General features: G+C 40.5%; 1 protein-coding gene across 2 annotated transcripts in view; it reads right to left on the reverse strand.

The window, feature by feature from the left end:
* The window catches only part of PSME4 (proteasome activator subunit 4), a 63977-nt gene extending 39869 nt beyond the window's left edge, over positions 1 to 24108 (reverse strand). Inside the window, exons 1-12 of one of the 2 annotated variants that reach the window (XM_052679881.1) lie at positions 23831 to 24108; positions 17818 to 17958; positions 17174 to 17290; positions 15739 to 15798; positions 12421 to 12465; positions 11589 to 11738; positions 9571 to 9634; positions 5566 to 5640; positions 3644 to 3766; positions 3085 to 3177; positions 2067 to 2332; positions 276 to 462 (exon numbers count right to left, since the gene is read on the reverse strand). In XM_052679881.1, the coding sequence (XP_052535841.1) occupies positions 276 to 462; positions 2067 to 2332; positions 3085 to 3177; positions 3644 to 3766; positions 5566 to 5640; positions 9571 to 9634; positions 11589 to 11738; positions 12421 to 12465; positions 15739 to 15798; positions 17174 to 17290; positions 17818 to 17958; positions 23831 to 24006 (1497 nt within the window). In that variant the 5' untranslated portion in view covers positions 24007 to 24108. The remainder of the gene's footprint in view (positions 1 to 275; positions 463 to 2066; positions 2333 to 3084; positions 3178 to 3643; positions 3767 to 5565; positions 5641 to 9570; positions 9635 to 11588; positions 11739 to 12420; positions 12466 to 15738; positions 15799 to 17173; positions 17291 to 17817; positions 17959 to 23830) is intronic. The other variant, XM_052679890.1, reaches the window with a different exon arrangement.
* Between the last annotated feature and the right edge of the window lie 826 nt (positions 24109 to 24934).

The following is a 24934-nucleotide window of genomic DNA, read 5'->3' on the forward strand; positions in this document are numbered from 1 at the left end:
CACCTATTTTTAGAGCTGCCCAAAAAATGAGAACAATGCTTATCACAGTCTGGTGTCAAAGATTCACGTGGCAGTCCAACAAGCCAAAGGCATTATCTCAAGTTAGAAGCTTTATTATCACATCTTTGCAAGCAGTGTTGTGCCAGGAACAAAATCATGCAAAGAATTTCTGGAAATACACGTTTTCCTTGCATTCATACAAATGTAACAAAAGCTTTCAGACCGAGGCAATTAGCTAAGTACATTCAAAGAAGAGGTAAGGTTGATACACTCACCATGCACTTGCTGAAGTCATTTGGATCCACTCCAGGCAAAGCTCTCATCAGTAGAGGTAGCATGTGTGTTGGACCTTCAGGAAACCACTTCCCACCAGATACCAGACTACGAGCTACTCCGATTACACAGCTTAAAGTGGCCGTGAGCTGATGAGGTTCTGTCAGTGTCTCAAGTGCAGGATATGTTCTATAGGGTGCAGGAGCAATCGTATTAGGAAAATCATTGTTTTATCACAGAAAATAAAAGAACAATTTGTCTTGTCCTTTTGTTTGTTTGTTTTACAAAAAGGTACACAGCTTCTGCAAGAAAAGATTAAAGAAATCAACAGTTCAGAATGTCCTTTTGGTAATCTTTCCCCAATGGACTTAACATTTGTATATTAACAGCTGTTTCTTTCAAAATTTCAGGATCAGGTAATTTGTTAGCAGTTGCTGCGTGGAAATTAGTAACTTTGTGTAGCCCTAGATTCAATGCTATTACATTCTTCTTGTTTTAGGGTTTTAAGGATGAATTCCTGCAGGTGGTTTAGCAATGAGGAGGTGGTCCTTAACTACAGAACTCTCACCATTCTACTGCCAGCAGCACTATGGAAGCTGTGTACATTAAAGTGTAAGGTTTGTGTAGCATGCAAGAAAATCTGCCTCAACTGCCTATGAACAGAGAAATTGAAATGCATTTACAATTTTAATTTAAAATCTGTTAAGTTACCAGCATTTCTAAGTTTATTTATTTATTTTTACGGTAGGTACTTCTCAGCAAACTGTGTAACACTTTGTACGGTTGTCAATAACCTACCATTCAAACAGGAGTCATAGTGCTACCCCTGCCCTTCATCACTCAAAGCATAAAGAACCTACATCTTCTCAACAAAATGAATTCACAATTGCAGCCAAGGCAAACTTATCAGGGATAGCTCTATCTACAGAGCAGACGTTCAGTCTGCTCTCAAAATAGAAGCAGTAGTCAGACCCAATACTGATGTTCACTGCTGTGCCTGTTAGAAATGTTATGCTTGAAATATTTTCATATAAAAGCAGATTAATCAAGACTTCATAAACAGTTGAGTCAGTATGGTATGGAACTCAGGAATGGCTCTTTTCGATACAAATTCATTTCTCCACTGGTTTTATAACACAAGCTGGTAAAGTATGAAGGACTGCATGGGGAAAACAAGGGCAAGAGCCTAGAAAGCAAGCTTCCACTGAAGACAGGAAGGAGTTAGTTCTTTGGAATTTCAGGCATCAAGGCATTAGTAGTCATACAAACCAACTACTTTATACGGACACATACTTCTGTGATTTGCTTACCAAGTCAAAAGCAATGACACTAATTTTAAACAATCCGTAACACACACATCCTGACACAAAACAGAAGCATTACACAAACATGCAGTATCACCACTCATATTTGGCTCTAAGACAAAGCTGACAAGGCAGCACAACACGGCTGGTAAACAGACACTATAAAGTTGCCTTTTAAGCTGACTCACCCCCATCTCTCAGAAAATGATAACAGAAATGCAGACAATCTGAGGGACTGCCCTACATGACACAAACTATGGACAGCTCCCAGAAATATTCCATTAACCAGATGTTTAAAAAAATAAACCCAGAAAAAATCACGTCCTCCCCCTCGGCTGACTGCTCAGTAGTGCTCATTAAGCTTAATTTAGCAACACCTCTCACTGGAAGCATTCATTGCAGCAAGGAGACCGCATGTCATCCAGTAAGTGCTTTTGAGTATTTACCTGCTGGAAAGGGAACAGGGAGGCTGACACAGTTCATACTTACTTCTCAAGTACGGGTGGAATTACTAACTCAGGACGCATCAGGGCAAGGTTCTGCAGGGCTTGGGCAGCCTCCAGGCTTCCAGTTTTACTAAACATAGCCAGAAGAACAGGCTGAATAATGCATTCTACAAAGTCTGTAACATCCTGATCAGTAAGTTTATGACTATCAGGCACAGGAGTTAACCAAGTCGGCTTCTTGTAGCGCTCACGATGCAGCCTTCTGACAACACTGCTGGGCAACCTCTGAAGTAGTTTCATCAGTTTGTTCTGTTAAATACGTGAGAAATGCTAGTTAGTCACCCTGCAGTATAAGAAGCTGAGGTGCTAACTGACCAACACAGCAAGTATTTCAAAGCTATATGGCTACACTAGAGGAAAATTCAGAAGAGCTCTAAAATGCAAGGCTCCTCACATCATTAAATTTCAGTTCCCAAAATACTAACAAATAACCTGCAAAGAATGTTTTTTTTTTTTTTTTTTTTTATGAGAAACTCATTCAAGGTATGCAGTCAATAACCAAGATTACTTACCACTAATTAGGACACATGAGAGCATTCTCTGCGGAATCACACTCAAGTAACATCCTATGCTAGAACAAGTCAGCTCTTCTGACACAACTTAGACCAATTCTGTCATTTTAACCTGTACTTTTATCAGCTTTCACAAGGGTATTCTTAAGTATTCTAGCAGAAGACTAAACCATCTACACTACAAAAAAAGTCAAGCTTTGCCAGACTAGATATGCATTAAAAATGCATTTTTGTTTCAGTGAAACAAAACCAGGTTTTGCTAGCTTAGAAATGGTAGGTCAGCAACATGAAAGGGTATAATGTGCTCCTGGCTTGAGAATAAAAGTATAACTTGAATCACAGTATTGACAAACTGAAAACTAAATCCTCAAAATACGATACAACCAACAGACAAGCTGGCTACTAGAGCACATAATGCATCAACACGTTTGATTCAACAGTTCTGCTTTGCTTACACCAAAGTTATTGCTCTGACATGCAAAAACTCACCAGCCAACGTCCATTATTTGAAGGATGGTAAAAAGAAGCAATGCTATTGAACAACCCAGACAAGTGCTTCTGTACTAGTTTACTTGGTCCACCCTGTGAAAAACAAAGCACAGAATTTTATTACGCAGGCTAAGTTAAAATGAAAAGATAACACACAATAGTTCAAGAAAAAGAGAGTACTCATTTACCACAGCCATATTTCAAATATCAGAATGAAATATGCAACCCTCAACTCAGCATTAACTAGCAAGATCCAGCTGATCTGGTGAGGTTCACTCTAAAAATGAATGATTTAATAGGTAGGGAGGTCTTAGGCACACATTCACAGTGGCCTTCATAGCTAGCTCTTCCAGAATGCCACAGACAGCAGCTATGAAATAAACCTTGGAACTGCATTCCAAGCAGACAGTGAAACAATCTACCTTTAAACAATCCTTAGGCAAAAGTTAGCCTAAAAAACGCTTTTGCTGTGAGCTGAACAGAACATTATTTCATATGCTTGCTTGTTTAAAGCTTTGTGTTAACAGTTTTTGTTATACTTCATGAAAAAGTTACTAACCATCATGGCTGTGATCCACATTACTGCATGTCCTACATCATAAGCGTTTGTTAAGAATCTTGGAACCACAACTTGGTTACTTCCCACCGGAAGATTTAAACTCCTCAAAATTCTGGTAAAAATCTGTATTGAAAAAAAAGAAAGAAAGAAACAGAAGAAAAAAAGGTTGCATGCTGTAAGTCAGCCATGAAATAGGAACGGCGCAGAAAGCTACCATGGCAAAACACTCCTGTGAAGCTTTGTTTGCTTGGAACAAATATTTTCTGGGCAAAGTAACCACACTTTTAGGAGCAGCTAGTTTCAAATGGCAAGTGTGAGGTGAGGGCAGAAAAAGTATTTTCACAAGAAAGCTGTAATACTTTAACTCCTTGAAAAATTCAGAAGTCTAGATTTCAAGTTAGCAGCATGAGAAAAATGAAATGAAATATGCATAGCCTGAAATCACTTCAGACAATACATATTCTCCTTACACACTGCTGAAGAGGTGGCACACGTAGGAGAGAATGAATAGTTTTCCAATCATTTCCATTACATTTCATGCAAAAGAAGTAAAACATATGCATCTCTCTTCATTTTGTTTCGTAACTCTCATTTCCCCACAACAACCCCCACCAAAAAGGAACAATTAACCTGGATTTGTAACACTTCCTACAGAACGCTAACATAGAAAGTCATGGACCTTTCCTTGTTTGCAACAGATGCACAAAAAATAATAAACAGTTAAGATATTTAAATCTAACAAATAACAACAGGGAATTAAACCAAATTCCAAAATGTTCTGTTACAAATGGGGCCACAACAGCAACGCAGATGCTAAAGAGCAGCAGTGAGAAGTAAAGCCAAACCTTACACAAGCACGTCTTTTTAGCACTGTGGTGCAAACACAAAAATATACACTTGAAAAATGTCAGTGTTACCAGTTTATTTAAAAACAAAAAGAAAAAACCACTAGCTTTTCAGCTGAAGTTAACTCAAAAGAACAGCTAAACCACAACTCTGTCAGGAAGGATTTTAGCAACCAGTCAAAACCCACCCACGTTATTTGGGAGAAAAAAGCTAAATCTTACTCTTCCAAAGAAGTTAAGATGTAAAACGACATCATGTAAATACCAGTACTGTTCTGGAGATCTTGATTATTATTTTTAAGTATTCCATTTAAATGTCTCATCAGCAAAGCATATAACACATTAACACCTTGAGACATGCCATTATTTTGTGTTTCTTTCTCCCATTATCACAAGGTCTGTTACAAATACCATAGCACAAAATAGTGGGGCAGACCTCTAGTTAAAAGCCTTTGATATTTTTTAGCATAACACAAGTTAGTAAAAACACTAATTAATACCACTGGTACCAAGTGAAGAATAATGGCTTGGTTGTACTTATGTCTCATTTTCTGCTTTTACTCTTTGAGATAAAATATAAATTACTGTTTTTAATCTGCATTAGGAACACCTTGCAAGGAAACAGTCTTCAATTTCAGAAACGTTTATATCACAAACACATTAAAATCGTACAATTTTCTCTTCTACAAGAGGGTCTTAATTACTATTTTTTTAAACAATATAACTACTATGAACATCTTTAAAAATCCGTGTGGTGAAAGACTGGAAAGTGGTACATATCAAATGAATGTCATTAGCATTTACTTCCGAGGGGGATTAATAGTATATATTCAGACACCACTTCTATATGGAAAGGTATTTTGTTGCTTTGGTTGGGCTTTAAGTCAGGTGATAGCAGTACCAACTTCCAGAGGTTTTTCTTACAAAAGGATAGCTCAAATCAGGTCTTCAAATGAATGTATCTAACTGAAAAAGCTGGGGCTCTGCAGTATAAGACCCACAAAGGGAACATGCATCATCCTTTGAACGTTAACACTGAAAGTAAACAACGTAATTTCATAAAATGAAAAGTATTACCTTCGGTACATAAGGATCCCAGTCAATGTACCCTATGTTGTCAGTGGCCAAGCGAGCAAAGAGATTTACCAGATGCTGAAACAAGAGCAGAAGAAGGAAGCATTTATTAGAATAAATTATAAACGATGAACAAAACTCTTCAATCTACAGGTGCAGATAAAAGCTACCCATAAAATATAAGCTACCCATAGCACTGTAACATCTGCAAAGGGAGATTTCAGTCTATTAGGACCCACCACAACTGTATTTCACAATGCACCTGTGGGAATCCAATCTGCAGGAGGTCATTCCTCTGAGCCCCTGCAAAGCAGGGAAGAAGTACTAATAGTGATCTAAGTTCTGGGAGACACAGCCTGTCAAAATATACATTTCTATGTCTTGAAATTTTTCTATTATTATTATTTAGTTGAGATATAGTATTTCTGGAAGATATACTCACACCCTTCCCTTTTTCTGTGTTCTGCTCTCCATGTTAACATGAAAGACAGAACGCATTCGCCAGCATTTTAGATCTTCTTAACTATTTACTGTTCTACAGCAACTCCAAATGACAACAGATGAACAACAGACCAAAAAAAATTAAACTGTATGTCGTATGTTTTGCAAAGACTTTAGCTTTTGCTTGGAATTTTTTTCCCTTTGGAGTAGCTTCCACAGAGCAGATGACTTGTGAACCTCATTTTTACTAAGGCTCATGGTCTTTCAAGCAATGTCACTTTAAAAAAACAACAACAACAACAAAAAAAGATCAGTTGGGTGTAGGAGACTATTCATCTTTGTAGCTAAGGTTTGAAACAGACTGCATGTGATAGCTATAAGACAGATTTCTCAGTGAACCCATCATAATACAGCTTAAGCAAAGGAAGAAAGAAAAAAAGATATATATTTTTTTCTTTTAAACAGAATAGGCTCTGGCTTGGGGTTTTCACCAACTTCTCTAACAGAAACTTGTTCTCTACTTTCACAGCCTTTGTCCAGATGATCAGCTGCATCAGTTGATGGAAAGTGTCCTAATGAACATTCTGAAGACAACATACAAATTAGTAGTCCTCCTATATGCAAGGATGAGAAAGATAGGCTCTGAAAAATATGGAGGCTTGGAAAGAAAAATCAGAGGTATCCAAAAGCCTACTACTTTCCAACAAGGAAAAGGGCCATGTGCAACCCACTTTGGTTGCCCGTGCATTACCCAGGTTCTTTGCAATCCTGATTGTAAGTGATACACCATGCCACTCATTAGTACTCAGAGCTGGAGCACCACAACAAGCAATTGTTTGTTCATCTAATGGTGCTTCCTCACCAGTGAAATTATTTGGTGAGCTCAAAGGGGATACTAGCCTATATACAGACACAAAGGAGAACTCAACCAACATATCTCAAAGGACTATTTAGCTTCTACAGGACCCATCCTACTTAAAATGCACTTGCCTGTGGCTGATGGCTGGCATGTTTTAAGCTTCAGTTTATACATCTCTGTGGCTTGTAGAAGTCCCAGGCATCAGCTTGCAGACTAGATAGCAGTATGTGACTATCTCTGAAGATAGCCTACTGCATGTTTCATGTCTGTCTCTTGAGTCCAAAACAGAACTGAAAAGTGTCCTCTGAACAGGGACTTAAAAGGACTACACAAAGAGAGGGAGAGTGTGTGTCTAACTCCTACATCCTGACCATGAGAAAGATCAACCAACCATCACACCTTTTACGAGTTTATTCAAGTAAGGAAATACTTGTCAGGTATCCAAGACTTTGATGTTTCTACCAGTATTTTGAAGCTATAGTGCAGACAAAAGCAAAGGCCTTGAATAATCCTGCCCAATTTAGAGAGATTCACAGAAGTACAGTTCACCTTCCAAGCCTGAAGGATGAAACAGCTTTTGAAAACCACAAATTCAATTCAAGACAGTTGTAACTACCACAACAGCGAGACAAACCTCACAATTTCTTAAATGGATTACATTTGTTTGATACAAGACAATACTCACTGAGAAAAAAAAAAACAACAACCTTTCCCATGCACCTCAAAGGCAACTCTTTCTGAAGCTTCCCTTCAAACAGCACATCCAACTCCTGCCAAAGCAAGCTGAGAAAAAGCTTGCAGCAGACAGAGGTTTAAATTGGATTGTACAGTCAGAACACACGTATATACTGATCTACATCCAAGCTTATGAAAAGAGAGATCCTGTCCTTACAAGGTGAACAAGACAGAAAAGGAAACATGAAGATCTTTGGGGAAAAAAAGAAATAAAATGTTGCGCTTTCTGAGCAAACTGTCAAAAGTCAGCTGAAGAGAGAAAAATACCACAGACAGCTGCTTACTTATGAAAGTGTGTTGATGTTTCTTTTCTTAAACTAGTTGACAGAAACAAGCCAAATAATGGTTCTAAAAGTACAGGCTGTCATCTTTCTGGCAGAAAGACGAGACAAAATTGCACTTTTCTGGATAACCATCAGGAAGATGCAGGGATGTCTATAGACAATCATAAATGAAACTTGTTCAAATCTGGAAAATTGCCATTTGTTTGAACAAAGACTGCCTTCCTCTAAGTGTGAGGAAACCAAACTCAAACTAGGATGACCTGTACAGGAGCCTTCTGACACAAAAACTTCCAGAGAGAGAATGGGCTACAAAGGTTATATTACACGGTATTTTGGGAATTAGCTTTCTGCAATGACACTGAGAAGTCTTCCCTGTATACATAGGCAGGAGATTAGCGAAAGAAGCCAGATGGTCAATGAGCTTATGTTCACATACAATTGGCACATTGGTCATTTGCCAAATTTCACTGCAGTAAAGCCAAGGCACAGATCAGCTGACACCAACAGCACTAAGGCTGCCTGGGGTGCTGTCTAGAGAATATTTTTCTTCTCACTTCTTAAGTTCATATCTGATCATGAGATGTGTATGAAAAGGCAGGCAGATGATTTTACTTGAAAGATACAGCCCGATGGTATTCTTGGCCAAGGTGGGCAGAGCTCTTTATTGTGTCTAAAATAAAGATGACAACAACTTATTGCAGTCACCGCAAAGTAGAAGAAACTAACCTCTGCGAGATTGCTTTGAAGACAGATAATTGAAGATCAAAACAGACTCTAAACATGGAAGCACGTAATACTGGTAGTGCAATTAGAACAATTTCAGAGCGTCATCCTGGATATGAAGAATGACTTTCCATTTTCAAAACAAAAACATCTTTGCATGAAAGCCAGGCTTCCAGCAGTACTTAGGGCACTTCTTTTGAGAGCAGCCTTGTCGCACAGGTAGTATGGGAATTATATGAAAATGTAATCAGTGCAGTGCAGAAATGGAACACTGCCACCAACGTACCTACAGGAAATTAATGCAGTAATAGAGACAAGAACAAGCAGGGAAGCACACTAAAACTGATGTCCGAAAGACTTCAACACAAATTCAAGGCAGGGTTGCAAATCAGAAGTTACATTTAAATTCCTTTGCACTTCAAAATAAGTGTACCTGTTTTAGAGGTAGTAAAGTTGAACTTAGAAGGCATGGAAAACATTCTGTGTTAGATATACACCCACTTACACTGAGGACAGCAGTACAAGTGTACTGCTAAAAGGCAGGGAAAAAAATAAAACAGAGTGACTGAACATGAGCTCTAATGGAAAGATACCCCATTACTATTCAAAATTAGAGATGTGAAGAATGTCACAAGGAATAAAGATGCAATTTCACAGAATCTAAGTTATAGAAATCACAGCAGCTCTTTTCATCATTGTAAATGTTAGCAGGCAGTTCAAAAAAATTCCCATGGTAAAGGGAAGCTGCCTGAGATGGTGATTAAATAATGCTCACTGTGCACAAAGTGCCATCTCCTTTATTCAGTCAATAACTTCTTGTTAACAGTCACGACATTAGCACCATTGTCTTCTCATAATAGTAGAAAGAAAAAATATCCATTAAATAGATCATTGTTCAACTTCATAACATAGAGTAGGAATTTTTAAATGGATCTCTTCTAGTGAAGATGAATAATCAATACTTACCCCTTCCCACTGGGGAAGATTTTGAACAGAAACCCAAAGGCCTATAAATTCAGAAAACCAAAGCCTGCAAGAGAACATAAAGTAACTTTTATGTTGTGAAAGCAACCCCTCCACTACTTGACATTTATTTCTCATTTTGCCAGGTGGTCTCAGAAACTCACCTGCCCTTCTAACTCATACAAAAAAATATATATATATATGCAATCAACACGGACATGCTTGTATCCCTTCATCTCCTATAGTACCCTCCCCACCTCCAACTCTGATCCTTATCTACTTCAGCTTCATCGTTTCAATATATATTGCCATTCTGGCACAGACAAACTGAATGAGAACAGATCACACTTCATTCCCTTCTAGTTTAAAATTTAACATTTTTCCCTATTGACCAATGGTTACAATTGTCACTATTTTCTATTCTGAATTCATCCGAATCCAAGGATGCAAATCCTCCATGCCAGTCCCTTGCTTAAATTCATTCACAAATAATGAGGGCTGCTCTGAAAGTAATGCCTCACATTTTATTACATTGGCCCAGAGGCAAATGTCGGGAGGACAGAAGTAGAGGTTGAACCTTCCCAACAATATTCTGTTACACTTTGTTTCTGTGTGACAGATGGCAGCAGAAGAGCAGTCTGACAGAGTGCCATCAGACATGGAAGTACATGTGAAGCAAAGGTATGGGACTGAATTCTTCTATGTGGAAAAAATGGCACCCGCTGACATTCACTGATGCTTGCTGAACATTTATGGAGACCAAAAATGTGAACATCAGCACAGTGAGGTCATGTCTTCCAGCAATGGTGACAGTGACATGAAAGACAGGCCATGATCTGGATGGCAATGCAGATTCTTATGAGCATGGATGCAGATTCCTATGGATGCAGACTGTTGTTCACTGCTGGCAAAAAAAAAAAAGCACAGCTAGCAATGGTGACTGTTTTGAAAAAAGTGTTGTACACTGAGACTTGGCTCCATCAAATAGTGCTAGCACGCTCCGGTATGCGTTGTAGTTTCCATGGAAATAAACAGGAGGAGTTATTTTTGGAGGGACCTACACATTTTCACTTCCTTTCTTGGGAATTTTCACCAATCCTGTATTGAAAATACAACTCTTGCCCTACCCAGCTTATGTAGTCCCTACACACACTTAATATGCGTCAAACCCCACCTTAAACACGATCCAGACAGAGAAACATTTGAAGGACAAGATGCTTTTTCATTTTTGAACTAATTTCCTACAGCAAACTTCTGACTGTCTCACATTTCTACGTCTTGATAGTAGATTAAAAACCTCCACCTCATTCTCAAATTCGTAACAGTTGTAACTTCAGCCTATGTGAAAGCCACATCAGAAGCTACACTAGAGGCGTACAGGTACTTAAAACCGTGTTATGGTTAATAATTTCTATTATGTTACTATTCTTTCACTGGCAAAATGCATTCAATTCAATTTAGTTTGCTTTGCTGTAGATTGTGTGCTTTACTCTTGAGAAGATAAAACTCAGAACAGGCAATAAAATGCCCCCAGATTACTTTTTACAGAAGGAGAATTTCTTTCTTGAATTCCACAAATGCTCTTAAAAGCTACCATTTGGTCTGCTGGTAGACCGGGCTGCAGGCATTTGTGTCCCCAGTAATTCTATGCTCAAACAGAAACAGGTAGAACTGAATGAGAAGATCCCAGTAAGTTTAATCTCCTACATGAAAAACAATTCTGAAAGCATTGTAAACAAATGCTGCTCCACTGCAAAAATTGAAATCTGGGAATTTTTAATTTAAAGATTGTTTATAGAACAAGTGCTTTTGAATATGTACAGCTATTCTGATCCACTCATTCATTTCCATACTACTTTTTTTAAATGAGCCTATCATTCTTTACAACGTGAATTCAAGAGATATATACTTAAAGGAAACACCACACAAATTGGTTTACCTGAGTGACTTCAACAGTCATCCTGTAACAGATAATCACTTGTAACAGAACATTACACCAATAGACATTTGCTTATACTTACTTGAAACCCTTATGGTGAAGCTCAGGAGGAAGGGTAGTAGGCAGAAACAGCTCAAAGTAGGTAATAGCCTTTTGCATGGTAACATCAAAGGGGCACATCAAAGGCCGCCACTCATCTAGCATCTCTGCAGTGGCATCTTCTGGAAAATACCTGAAGACAAGAAAACCATTCAATAGATAAAGACTCAGCTTTAAATCTGGGAGGAGGGGATCTTGGGGGCATAGCTTGGTTTTGGTTCTAAACATTTAAATTCATTAAGCTATTTGTCATAAATCTTAGTTTTACATTAAGACAGTGGCAATAAATAGGTGCTCTTCAACTCCACTTAACCTTCACAAAATACAATACAAGAGCAAATCATTTCAAGTCTCTACAGCTCTGCAGCTTTCAAGCTGCTAGCTAAATTAATTAAACTGCTTCAGGCATACGCCTTCTTAGCAAATGTAACAGCTAAAAACCTGAAAAACAAAGCAGGCTTATCAAGTGATATACTAGTTTAATTAGCTATTAAGGGATTTTCAAACAACGCTATTAAAAAAAAAGTTACAGCCTAAGATACCCGCAGTTTGTCTAAACACTACAACATAAAACACGTCTGTCCCTTAGTTTTCCACCTTAAGCAGCCTACGAACCTGAAGTATTGATCATTCACAACTTCAGTAAAACAGAAAAGCCTCTGCACTCCAACCCAAACATCTTACGGTGAGGTAAAAGAGGTAAAGAACGGCTAATAGGGTTTGGTGGGTTGCTTTGTGTTTGTCTTAAATACTTTTCTTTCCCCTCTTCAAAGTAATACTAAAGATATCAGTTTCAGAAGACTTGGTTAACTTACGGTCTGCAGCTCTTCACAAGCGTTTTTAGAACACTTTCTACAGAACTGAAATAAAAAAGAAAACATTGGGGATACTGTATTACCAAACCTCTAGGACAGCATAAAGTAAAGAACTATTTGACGATTCTGCCTCAAGAGTTTAAGATAACGTTGATGCAATTAGATGTCTTCAGTGAACATGCAGTAGCTAATCACCTTTCACACAGACCAAATAATACAGATTAAAATTGCTTTCCTAAGTTCCTGGTTCTACATTTCAGATAGCATTATGATATTCACCAAGTTTTAACTATTGACTGAAGAATTATTACCCTTTCTAAGAAATAACATCCTGCATTTAATCCATGAATAACCAGCAAAGCAAAAGTAACCCTTCAGAGGAAGTTGAAAATACGACCAGAAATAAATTTGTGGATTTTTCAGATAAATAAAGGCAACAGAATTCATCAAGTTATTATTAAAGTCTATATACCATATCTAACCTTTTCAATCTGTTGATTTTTTAAATTTCTATATTTTTATTTACTTAGTGATTCTAAGAGAAGCAAAGTATCTGCAAATCAACAGTTATTTCATTACCTTCCCCTCACGCTTTAACAGCTGATTTTAAATGTTTTACTCACAGTAGAAAAATACATTCCAGAATTATTACAGCATTTTAACATAGATTGTCACAGGATGCCAAGCCATTAAAAAAAAAAAAAGATTAAAATAAACTTTAGAATAAACTCAAAGAACAAAGGAGACAGAAGAGACTGCTGGAACCACAGCGGCTGTCCATTTCCACGTTTGTCAGCTCCAGCCCTCACTGCAAGACCAACTCAAGACTAAACTGCACTTTTACCAAGGATCATTCCCTGAGCTCATGTTCAGGCAAAGGAGCTTCTTACATCTTTCAGATCCATTTATGTAGCCTTAATAGACAAAACTGCATTCTTCAGATCACCACAAAAATAAAACAAAATAAAGTAAAGCTACAGAAATGCTATTTCGATCAGAATAAAGATGATACAAGTTTATCATCTTTAGAATCTTACCAAAGATCAGTTTAGATGAGTCATTTCAGGACACACCAATACAGAGCATGCACACACTCTCTCTAGTCCTACACAAATTAAACTGATCCTGAACAAGCTGAGGTAGACAGAAAAGAATGAACCACCCCTAAAGCAATGGTGTGTGTGCACAACTTACTCTTACACTTCAACACAGACTGCAAGCCAACAAAAGCCCACCCAGCCCTCAGCACACTGCTCCAGTTCAATAAGTACTCCAGAAGCTGCAAAATTCTGCACATTCTATCCACCAGTGAGAAAGTAAATGTTATCTCTGACAGAATGAAAACTGGGTTTACTAACAGCTTCTAAAATACAAAGGAAAATGTCTAACAGTTCATTAAACAAAAAGACGACAAAACTCCATAAGAAACTCATAAAGATTCTAGTTCAAAGTGAATACAGTTCTTGAAAGAGTTAGGAAATGGGTAATGGTTGTTCCAAGAGCAGATAAAGCACAAACCAGCAACGTTCCTAGAGACAATTAAAGAGCTACACAGTAACTGTTTGTGCGGCAAGCACATATTCCTACACTATTACATTCTACTGAAGTAAACTATGCCTGTGATCAATCAAAGGACAAAAGAATTTTAAGATACAAATCCTAATGGCCAGAGATCAATAAACCTTTCAAGTTCACAAGTTTTAAGTCAAATTTGAGTATGCAAGTGAAAGAAAAAGGAGAAAGACTGAGAGGGCTTTCCTTCCCTGTCTTCTGATATCAAGTTCAGAAGGAAGATAGGAAAACAACAATAAAACCGCAGCAAGCTATTTCTTTAGGGTGGAAGCTTCCATCTAAGATATGGTGAAACCACAGGCCAACCACAGAAAACTTGCCAGAGTCCAGCTGGAAGTTAGAAAAGACAGAAAGACTGTAACTGGGGAGAACAAGACATTGCTGGTTATTGTTTTTGTTATCAGTTGAACCAGCTTTCTCTAATCTCTTAGCAGTGGCTTCTGTTCCACTCCTGTTATACTTTTTACACAACCATTACTACTGAACCTCTCAAACACCCGCAATTACTGTGCTAGCAAATTGCTGTGTGCTGCTGCACCATTACCCTTAGCTGGGGACTAAGCGAGCACAGCAGCAACCAACTGCACACATAAGCCACATGGACCAGCAGCACACCAAAGGTATCTGCTATTAATTACCAGTAGTGCTCATTTAGTGAGATAAAAAGTCTTCTCATCCCTCTGCTTTAGCTCCTCCTTATTACCTGAAGGATTAGCATCACATTATTATACCACACCACGTGGATTTGTCACTAATCATCATTTTGGCTCTACATGATTATCTTCCACATTTAGCAAGGATGTAATTCTTGTCATTTGTAAACCTATTTTTTTCTGTCTTTTCAAAGAGAAACATGTTTCACTCCATACTTCATACAAACTGACACGCTGACTCCTACACCATCAAAAAGCAGTAAAAGCCCCTTTTTCAATTGCTCACAACAGATTCAGGCCTTAAGGGGCATTCTACAGTGGACGCTCCACTGTAAGAATTGAAGACAACAAAAAGAGCAACCAGCTACAGCTTCCCAAATGGCATCATTCCAGTGAATTTCCAACTATGTTGGCCCCAAATCAGTATCTTGTTAGTAGAACAAATTTCTTCCAAAAAAAGAAAACCCAACCAAAGAAATACACAAATCCAAACCACTGCAATGCTGAAGCCTCTCCCTCACTTCCACTTAGATCCCCTAAAAAACTACTTCTGAATTTATGTATAAGCTAAATCTTCTGTTTGTTTTGGTCTTACTGTGAAAACTCCTAGCAGACCCTACCAACACAGGAGCTCTGTCTCACACTTTACAATGACAAGGTCATTGCTCACTATTTTCCAGAATCTATTAGCTCACTGCCCAAGCACTTTCCATGATTTCATGGTTTTTAATAGCAAAGTAGACCTGCACGGTGACATGCACTCCTGCACAGATGCTTATTTACCCGTTTTCAGACACTACAATTGCTCAAATGTAAAATCCATCTTTCATTTGACCCTTCAGATACATATGCTGGTTAAATTAGTTAGCATATAGCCACTTGATCAGCCACTTCACACACGCTATCTTGTTTCCCAATTAGAAATGCTTACATACAGTGCGACATTCTCATAAACAGTGGTGTAATGTTAACAGTCGGTTTTCCAATACATTATTTACACAGAAATTACACCTGTGTGACAAGTGTTACGGTCTAACAGAACATGCAGAAGATTACACATCGGCCAGAGCTGAACAAAAAAAGTCATTCTTACCACCTATGTAATACATTTAGCACAAATGTTTTAGGTGAAGACATGCCTGGTCGATATGAACTGAATGTAAAAAAAGAATAAATAAAATTAAGACAGCAGTTAAATTATCAGCTATGTATCAAATTAACTCAGCTTTTAAAAATCTCTCTTGACATCCACCAAAAAGATACCCTTCGAAGTTGGCTTAAACAAAATGAAAAAGCACCGTATGAGAACAAATCGCACTGCATATGAGGTCTACGGGCGCTACTCTTAATAAAAGCTAGATGTTTCAGACAGACATCCCAACAGCTGTCTTTGTCCCAGCTTCATCTTCCCTCCCTCTAAGCAGAAGTCTCCCTGCCACCATACCAGCCTCTCGCACAGTAAATGAACAGCGACCAGTCAACACCCCCACAGACAGTTAAGGCAGGTGCTGGCATATGCATGAAAGGATCACACTGGAAAAGGCTCTGCTCCTTTTTCACTTTCAAGCAGTATCTACAGTAAGCAAAATAACACAGGTTTGTAAGATAGTTCACTAGCAACATTATTTTTCCATCTATGTAGCCAGTAGACATTAGTTAAACAGCATTAAAGCTCTGTAACAAATTACAAAGCTACATGCACTTTCTGATTGTGTCACATACCAGCAATAGGATCTTGCATTCAGCAAACAGAATCAGCGACAAGACTTTAATATTGACAGGAAGAAAGCCATTTTTAAAGTAAATAAGGACTTTCACTCATTTTTATGTGAAATTTCAGTTCAAATAAGCTGAATTATCTATATAACATCTTTTGCAATATGCAGCGCAGGACCTCCTCTAATTGAAATTACTACAAAAACTAATTTTGGCAATCTGGCAGATGGGGGGGGACTGGCAGCTCAAAGAAAGCAGAAATAAAGTTTTTATTCTTAAAATCTGCAAACCATTCCTCAAACTCTTAACTGAGTTACAAACTGATGTATCTATACCATACCATCGCTTGGGATGTGCATGTTTACTTCTTACAGAAGGCATCTCACTATTCTCATACACATTCTGATCTACATCTAGAGCACAGACACAGGGAATGCTTACAGTGCATTTATTTAAGAACAGTTCCATCTTTTATTCCCCCACATCCTTATTGTGTTAATACACGGAACAGTAGTCAGTTCACCTACATACTGTTTAAAATGTCAACATCAGCTCTGTTAAGCCGTGGGTTATTATCCCAAAGCAAGTTGGAGACCTTTGCTTCAGAATATTTAGTGCTGAACCTGATTGCATTCAAAAGGAAGAGCGTAACAAATACAAGTTATTGGCAGGATACACACGATTTAGCACAGCCCTACATGCAACTACTGAAAGGCAGATCATTGAAATATCAACCAAGTATCTTTTTTAACTGTACTTTTACGTATCACAGGTACTTACTGCCAGTCAAACGTTTCAAAATGCAGACTTACTTGGGAAACCAATTTAATCCAAGATGCTCTGTTTTGGAGTATAATATCCTTTCCAGCATTTCGCAGAGCGGTCTCCACGGTAACTCTAAATCATCCCTGGACAGCAGTTCTTTTTTCCTAATAAAAGAAATACAGCATTTTAGGATTAAACATCTACACCGAGTGCACACCAGAACACCCCAGACCAGGAATGCTGCTCTGAATCACACTTATCTTCAGCATTTGGCACACGCTGCAGGAAGGTCAGGCAGCAAAAAACAAGCCACACATCATTTCTGCATGAACTCAAGCTGTCAAGATCTCCAGCAAGAGTCTGAGTAAGTGAAATAAACATTACTGAGCTGTGAGACAGCCTTCGCCTTCTCTCTGTCTAAGATTCAGTGTTAACACTTAGCTCTCTGATGTTTGCTTTGTTGTAATGTGAAACAACCGTCCTCCTTTTACTCACAAGACCACCAGCATGGCTTTGAAAGAGGCACGGCATTCACGTAATGCAATCTCTTAAACCAAGACCATCTGTGCAGAGGTTAAGTGCAGCAACAGTAGAACACACTATTACATTAAAGTACAGAATATGAAGCAAGTGAATTGGATCAACTGCTTAAAGAAGAAAATTTCAGTAGTCAGCAGAATTCTGTACTTACTTTAACAGGTTTATCAACAGGCGTGCAAAACCTTGCATCATGCTGATCTCCAGCTTTGGGATTGTTATCAACTCATACAACAATTTGATAAAAAGCACATGATCTTCTTTGCTAAATTTTCTCCCATACAACCGGATATACCTAAAAAGAAACCACAACATGAGTAAGCAATATTCTTAAGCACATTTATTTTATCTGAGACCAGCTCTTGCTACTCAACAAACCGAAGTGAAGCCCATCTCACACGTCTAACAAACAAGAACAGAATCAAAGAAAACCATGGGAATATTTTGACAACTGAAATCAACTATGGGAAAAAAAAAAACAACAGACTGACAAATAAAGCACTCCCTACCCAAATGTCCAGATTGGATCTCTGGCATAGTCTGACTGCTCTTCTATACATACAATGCTCAGAAATTAGAATAAGCCTCTCAGGAAAACCTGCTTTATAATCAGTGGCAATCCTAACAGTCCATCTCAGATTTCTTTTTGCTGGCTGAGAAGACAAGGCAATTATGTACCTGCAAGGAGCAAAACTGAAAGTGTTAGTAATTACTAGTAAGTGGAATTCCTAATTACTACAGGCTCCTCTGTACTCGCAATTTGTGTTGCTTCTCCTATGGGAGAAATTGGAATTTAACCAATCTTGGTTTAGCCAGCCTAAAACCAATTTTAAAATGTGAAAGAGTTATATAAAACCAGAAGTGTGCTAAAAAGCAGTTACATATCAAAAGCACTATTTGTTTTCACACTAATGATGTAAAGGAAACATTGCTTAAAATAAATAACCAGAAAGAACAAAGACAGTTTACTGCCTTCCAAGATTCCAGAAACAGCATAACATAATGTTCACACCAGATACCACAAACACAAGGGTTGTACTCTTTCACCTCAGCCCAAAATATACTTGCTACCTAATTTAGTCCCTCTATATTCCCACATATTTAATTTCTTAAAATAAAAAAAAACACAAAACAAAACCACCACAACTGCCCCAAGCAGCTGTACTGCACTCATTTTGAGCTGGAGAACTTTAAGGAGGGGAGAGGCCACAACATAGAAACTACTTTAAAATGGAGTTTCAAGTGAAGACCAAACCTGACACCTTCCAGCATGGCTAACCAATGTTTTCAGACACTTGCTGCTGCTGTGCTTCACTGCTATCTCCCTTATAACCACTATTTTAAAAGCCAGCTTCGGAAAAGGTGCTTGCTATTTCCAAGCTGAGACTGAAGAAAGGAATACACTTAAATTCATAAAAGTTAAATTCATAAAATTATGCTAGAACCATTCTAAGGTCCTTTTTACAGCCCCAGCAGAGCATTCTGCACTTCACACAGCTATGAGAAGTGCACTCCCTTTTAATGACTGCTCCAGCTACTCTTAAACAGTCACACCAATACAGTGTCCTCTGAGCAGCTGTTAGACAAAACGTACAGGATACCAACTGTGAAAGCAACAACGTGGGGTGAAGCTTACTGGTTATTTTTTGTTTAAGGTTCAGTATAGCTTGGATTGATCTGTTTCTAAGTACACAGCGGCGAAGCTTCGAGGCTCTGCTCTGGTAATGTGAAGAATGCCAGCCCTCACAGTACTTATTTGGTATGTGGGACAGCACACCACACAGCACAGTGCTGGAGCTGCTGCAGGAAAATGTTAGGGAGGACACTGCTGAAAAAGACCTGCTGAAGGGAATACTTGGGTCGTACATACTAAATAACTTCAGATGGGCAACGATAAGCAGACACCGACCTAAGAAAACAAAGTTAACTGCCTCCATTACTGAATTTGTTTTCCAAAACTGACTCCTCCAGCACTGCAAAATGTGGTCGATTACTGGATCTGTTTGACTTTTAAATGCTTCGCTCTCGTCTGCAAACACTAAGGCCTCACTGAACTGGCAGTGGGAAGCTGCCCAGACGAGAAGTTCAGCCCTCTGAACACAGCACACCCAGCACACCCTTCACAAGGTGCCACAGGAGCACCTGGGGTTTGGACTCAACAGCCTGAAGACTTTTTTCTACTCCACCACTTCCTCAATTTAAAACTCTCCCACCTCCTGCTCATCGTACCCAAAGCCTGTTTCCTCGAATAGAGACATTCATTGCTTTTTACTTTTTCTTTTCCCTCCCCCCATTCATCTTCCTCCCGTTTCCTTAGAACACGCAGCGGGACAAGGAACACACAGAGCAGCAAGGCTTGGGCAAACCAACAACAGTTTTCAAAGAGGAAAAAAGCCTGCACAGGACGACTCCCACTTCTTCTTCCCTGTCGAATTCATCAGGGGATTTGCCTTAAATGAGCAGTGTTTTCATTCACGTCCAACACAGAAGGAAACAAATGAAATAGAAGCAAACTGTATCCTCCTCCACAGCCCTTAAATCACGTGGATCACAAACAGCACCCACCTACACAGCAGCTACCAGCAGCTGAACACATACACTTTGCACTCATGCAGAACTGCAAATACAAAGAGTCTTCTGAAAACAATAGGTGACAACTGTTTTTCGCCCTTAGCCTTCCTTTACTTCCCTTTACCAAAAGAGAAGGAGGCTGGTCAATGCGATGACTGATTCCCAAAGCAATTCACCTACAGGAGTGTGCTTCCCTCACAGCGTATGTCTGATAAATAACCCATATTAGTAATAACACTAAAGGCTCATTTCACTGTGGAACAGAAGCTTCTGAAATCAAGCTCAGCCTCTAACAACTTCCACGTTGTTGTCTTTCAATCATAACACACACATCTCCAGACATTTGCCAGCAGCAGTTCTACTACACCAAGTGCTATTTAATTAAGAAACTGAGGGAAAAAAGTGCGAAGAAATGTACAGAACAGAAAGATGTCACTTTGCTGAGTTACTTGAAGCCAAACTGCTCCCACAGCTACCTGCAAAAAAAGAGGCATTAGGAACTGAAAATTCTCTTTGCAGTTCCATCTTTCCTGCACTGAGTGCAGGGTCTCTGAGCAAAAAAAAGAGACCAAAACTCAATTCCCTCCCCCTCTATAGGTATTAAGTGCCCAATCTCTCACTCCACAACTACAATAGGCCTATTTTTAGGAAATAGACTCTCGTATCAAGTGGACATCCTAAATTATCCTAGAAGTTGGCTGCCCTACTGGAGTTAAAAATTACCTTCACTTATGAAGCTGAGTAGAGCACTCTCTTGAATTCCTAGCTATCTGCTTTCGCTTTCTAACACATAGGACTGCATTACAATTGGCCTAAAATTCGGGTTTTGGCAAACTGCATTGAAAATAGTGACTCATGCTCACTAAAACTACTCCAATCAGATGTGTGTGTACACCATACATGCACATAACTGCGTACCCAAAATGAAGGCTTATATTTTTCTGTTAACGATGGGAGGGAAACAAGTAGAGACAAAAAAAAAAAAAAGATTTATATTGTGATAGCAATTAAAATACTTCAGCACGTCCCAGTGAGAGGCCATCATCCTTGCTGTGCCCTACCATCCAAAACAGCTGAGATACAGTTTTGCATACTTGACACCTAAATGTCATTTTGTAATAGACAAACACATAGATGCCATCGTCAGGAACAGAAGCCCTTTCCTCAGCTCTAAAAACTCCACCCTTACCTATTCAAGCAGAAAGCACAGAAAGACATTTGCGTGTTTTTCAGGCTGCAAAGTCAACTGAACGTGCTTAATTGCTCATACTGCATTAATGTGCACATTTACAGGCTATGCCCTAGAAGAAAACCTATTTAGTTTCAACATGAAACGTAAAGAAGTGAATAAAATTGAAACGGCAATCTATTTTTGACCTATAAAACAACAGAAGTATGATGCAAGTCCATTTAGACAAATGATTTTGATGCAACGTGTTCTGTTGTGGTCGGTTTGTTGGGTTTTTTTTGGACACTGTAGCAAGTTATACAACAGCTGACATTTGGTTTTCTGCTTTCACAACAGGATTAGTGTTTTATAAGATAGAGATTTTACCAGCCAAAGTCTGGGGAGTCTCGGGGTAATGATTGCTTTTAAATGCCAGTCTTTGAGGCAAGCACTTTCCCTTGCACAAGAAGTCTCACTGAGTCATAAGTTACTTAAGTGGCTGTCTTTGCAAGAGAAAGCTGTCTTGCTACACTCTGTATACACATTCCACCAAAACGATCATTTACATGACTTACTGTTATGCATAAAATGCAAATTACGCAAATTAGACTATACACTTCTTATCTGATAAAGGCCGTTTTTGCTCTTTCCCCTGTTCCTCCCCCACCTCAGTCCATGACATCAGCAAGACGAGAAAGCTCCTTTTAAGATAACAATGTGCAAGTCATGCTCTCGACTGCTAAGAGTATAAGAACTAAAAGACCTCAGGGTCAGCTGTGATGTCAAAGTAAGGCAACAGAAACCGATTTCAAATTTTTTAATCCCAAAAAAGATTTGAGTTTCACTTTCATTCTTTGTAGTCCACAGGGTTCATTCACAACCGCATGAAGTTACAGAGCACCTGAGAAGGCACAACAACACCAGTGCACACACCTCGAGTCTTTGATAGAGTGGGTTTTTCTCCTGACTTATTTATGTCAGTGTACATCTTAAAATGCTTGCATTAGCGTTTTAAAGCGTACGTGGAATAAAGACACGTCAGACATGACTGAATTATAAACGCTGTGAGAATACTGGCCTTTCTGATTCAGGTATCTGCAGCAACCAAGCAAAGCAGAAACCTTACTACTATGAAGATCCATTGCACTCTCCCACCAAAAAAAAAGTTAAATTCATGACAGTTGGTGAGCAGGGAGAAAGGGACTAAGCTGACACTGAGATGAACTGCTTGCTATCAACAGACAACAAAACTTAGATTTTCTAGTCATCCTCCCATAATTTGATATAGGTAGGAAATCAGAACACAACAGAGTTGGGAAATGTTTCATCTAGGCCTAAGCTGTAATAAAAGCATTTAAGCCCGCAGAAGAACTCTGTCAAGTTCAGCTGAGCAGCAAAACACCTCTCATGTTCAGCACAGGCTTATTTTTAAACCAGCGCCACTGTTTCCTTCCCTGCCTGTGACCACATGTGCTCCAAGGCTTGCCTACTGCATAGAATAGGCCAGAAAGAAATCTCTGGACTAAGAGGCATCAGACAAGTTGCACAACACACAATGAATTCAAACTTCAAAGAGCAGGTGGGAAACCACAAATTAGAGCCTCCTGATTCATAGAGTGGCACAGCGGCAGCTCTCAGCAGGTTAAAATCAGTGCCCTGAAGCCTGAACCGCTAACGGTCACGGCGCCGACAGGACGTGGGGCAATTCTAACACAACCCCACACGATTTTAAAGGATTTACATGCCACGTTTAGCCGAGGTGCCTCACGTAGACCTTTATCTTCGTAAGAGCTGTCGTGGCTTACTTCAGCTGGATTAGCATGTAGAGTTCTACCACAACTCCAACGAGGCAACCGAAAGCAGTGGGAGCTCCCTGAGGTTGGGCGGGGGGGGTCACGAAGCAGGGCTGAGCTGCTTCCAAGCAGGTTAAACTGTCACATAGCAAAACCAAGTGAGTCATTTTGAAACCATCGACGTAGCTCTATCTAAGAATGCCTCCTGGCAAACACAGGCAGCTCCGTACGTACACACCGAACATGCAACGCAGGATCCCTATTGATCTACAACGAGATCGAAAAAAGGGCAGAAAGGAGAATTCCACGAGAGGCTCTCTGGACTCTGTAAGCACACAGCTCGTCATTCCTGGCACAAACACGACTTATAACTACGGAAACGCGTTTAACAGCGAAGCCAAGGCGCTAAGCACGGCACAACTCAGCAGAGATAACGCCTCGCTCGGCCCGCTCGGAAAAGCGAGAGGTCACACAGGTGGCCAAGCAGGCAGCAAGCAACCAAAGACGAAATAGCGCTCTGGGGCGAAATAACCAGCTGAGAAAAGCCAGCTCGATCCGCAGCGCTCGCAACGTTCCGGGTCGGCTTTGTCCCGCCGCCCCACGCCGCCCAAACCCCCCCGGCGCCGGGCACTCACGTGGAGAGCTTCCTGGTCCAGAAGAGCCCTCCGGGCCACAGCTCCTGCAGCTGCACGGCCCGCGCCAGGTTGCCTTTGATCTGCGCGAGGAAGCGGTCCGCCTCGGCCTCCAGGCGCTCGCCGTAGGGCAGCAGTTTGTTGTAGACGATTTCCTTCTGCGGCGGCGGTAGCTCCATGGCCGGTCCCGCGCCTCCTCCCGGCCCGCCGCCGCCGCCCTCCAGCGCTCCGGCAACGGCGTGCCGCGTCGGCTCCGCCGCGAGAGAGCAAACGGCCGACGACCGCCCGCCCCGCTCGCTTCCGGCGGAAGGCGGGGGCCGAGGGCGGTTCCCGCTCGGCGGAGCGCTTCCTCCGGCCGAGGGACGGGGGCTCGTTGGCGCCCCGCGGGCGCCCTGTGGCGGCGCCGCCATTTCGCGAGAGCCGCCCCGCGCCTGCTGAGGGCTCCGAGCGGCGCCGGCGGGCTGGGCGCGGCGCGCGGCTGTGGAGCGTTGCTGGGGAAAGGCCCTCGCTCCCACTCGAGTTTAGAATTCACTCTCTGTGGTTTTGCGGTTCGTTACAGAGCCCTTCTGTCAAGCGGCAGGGATCCCGAAGTGCGGCGCGTAAAGCCGTTCTTCCACCGCCCTCAACGGCTGCGGGAGAGAGCTGAACGTCAGTCACAGAAACACAGAACTGGGGATGTGGGAAAGACCTCTGAGATCACCCAGTCCAAGCCCAGCACACCGTGCCCGCTGCCCACGTCCCTCAGTGCCTCATCCCACGGCTCTGGGGCACCTCCAGGCGACCCCACGGCTCCCTGGACAGCTGTGCCACTGCCTCACCTTCTTTGGGAGGAGGAATTGTTCCTAACAGCCAGCCTGAACCTCCCCTGGCACTACGTGAGGCCGTCCCCTCCTCTCCTTGCCCAAATGTGAAACAGGGATGGAGTTTGTGATGGAAATAATTAGTCACGGGGTCTGATAGCAGATTGTGAGGCTGCCTAAGAAGCTTATGGTAAATAATAATGCTGGTCAGTGAGACAGGGCTTGGCAGTGCCTGGTCCTGCCGTTGGCCTCTGTGGGTGCTGGATAAAGCTGCGATGAATGTGTGATAACAAGCAGTGCTGATAGC

This window comes from Tympanuchus pallidicinctus, unplaced genomic scaffold (assembly GCF_026119805.1).
Source record: "Tympanuchus pallidicinctus isolate F22 unplaced genomic scaffold, pur_lepc_1.0 scaffold1, whole genome shotgun sequence".
NCBI classification, from domain to species: domain Eukaryota; kingdom Metazoa; phylum Chordata; class Aves; order Galliformes; family Phasianidae; genus Tympanuchus; species Tympanuchus pallidicinctus.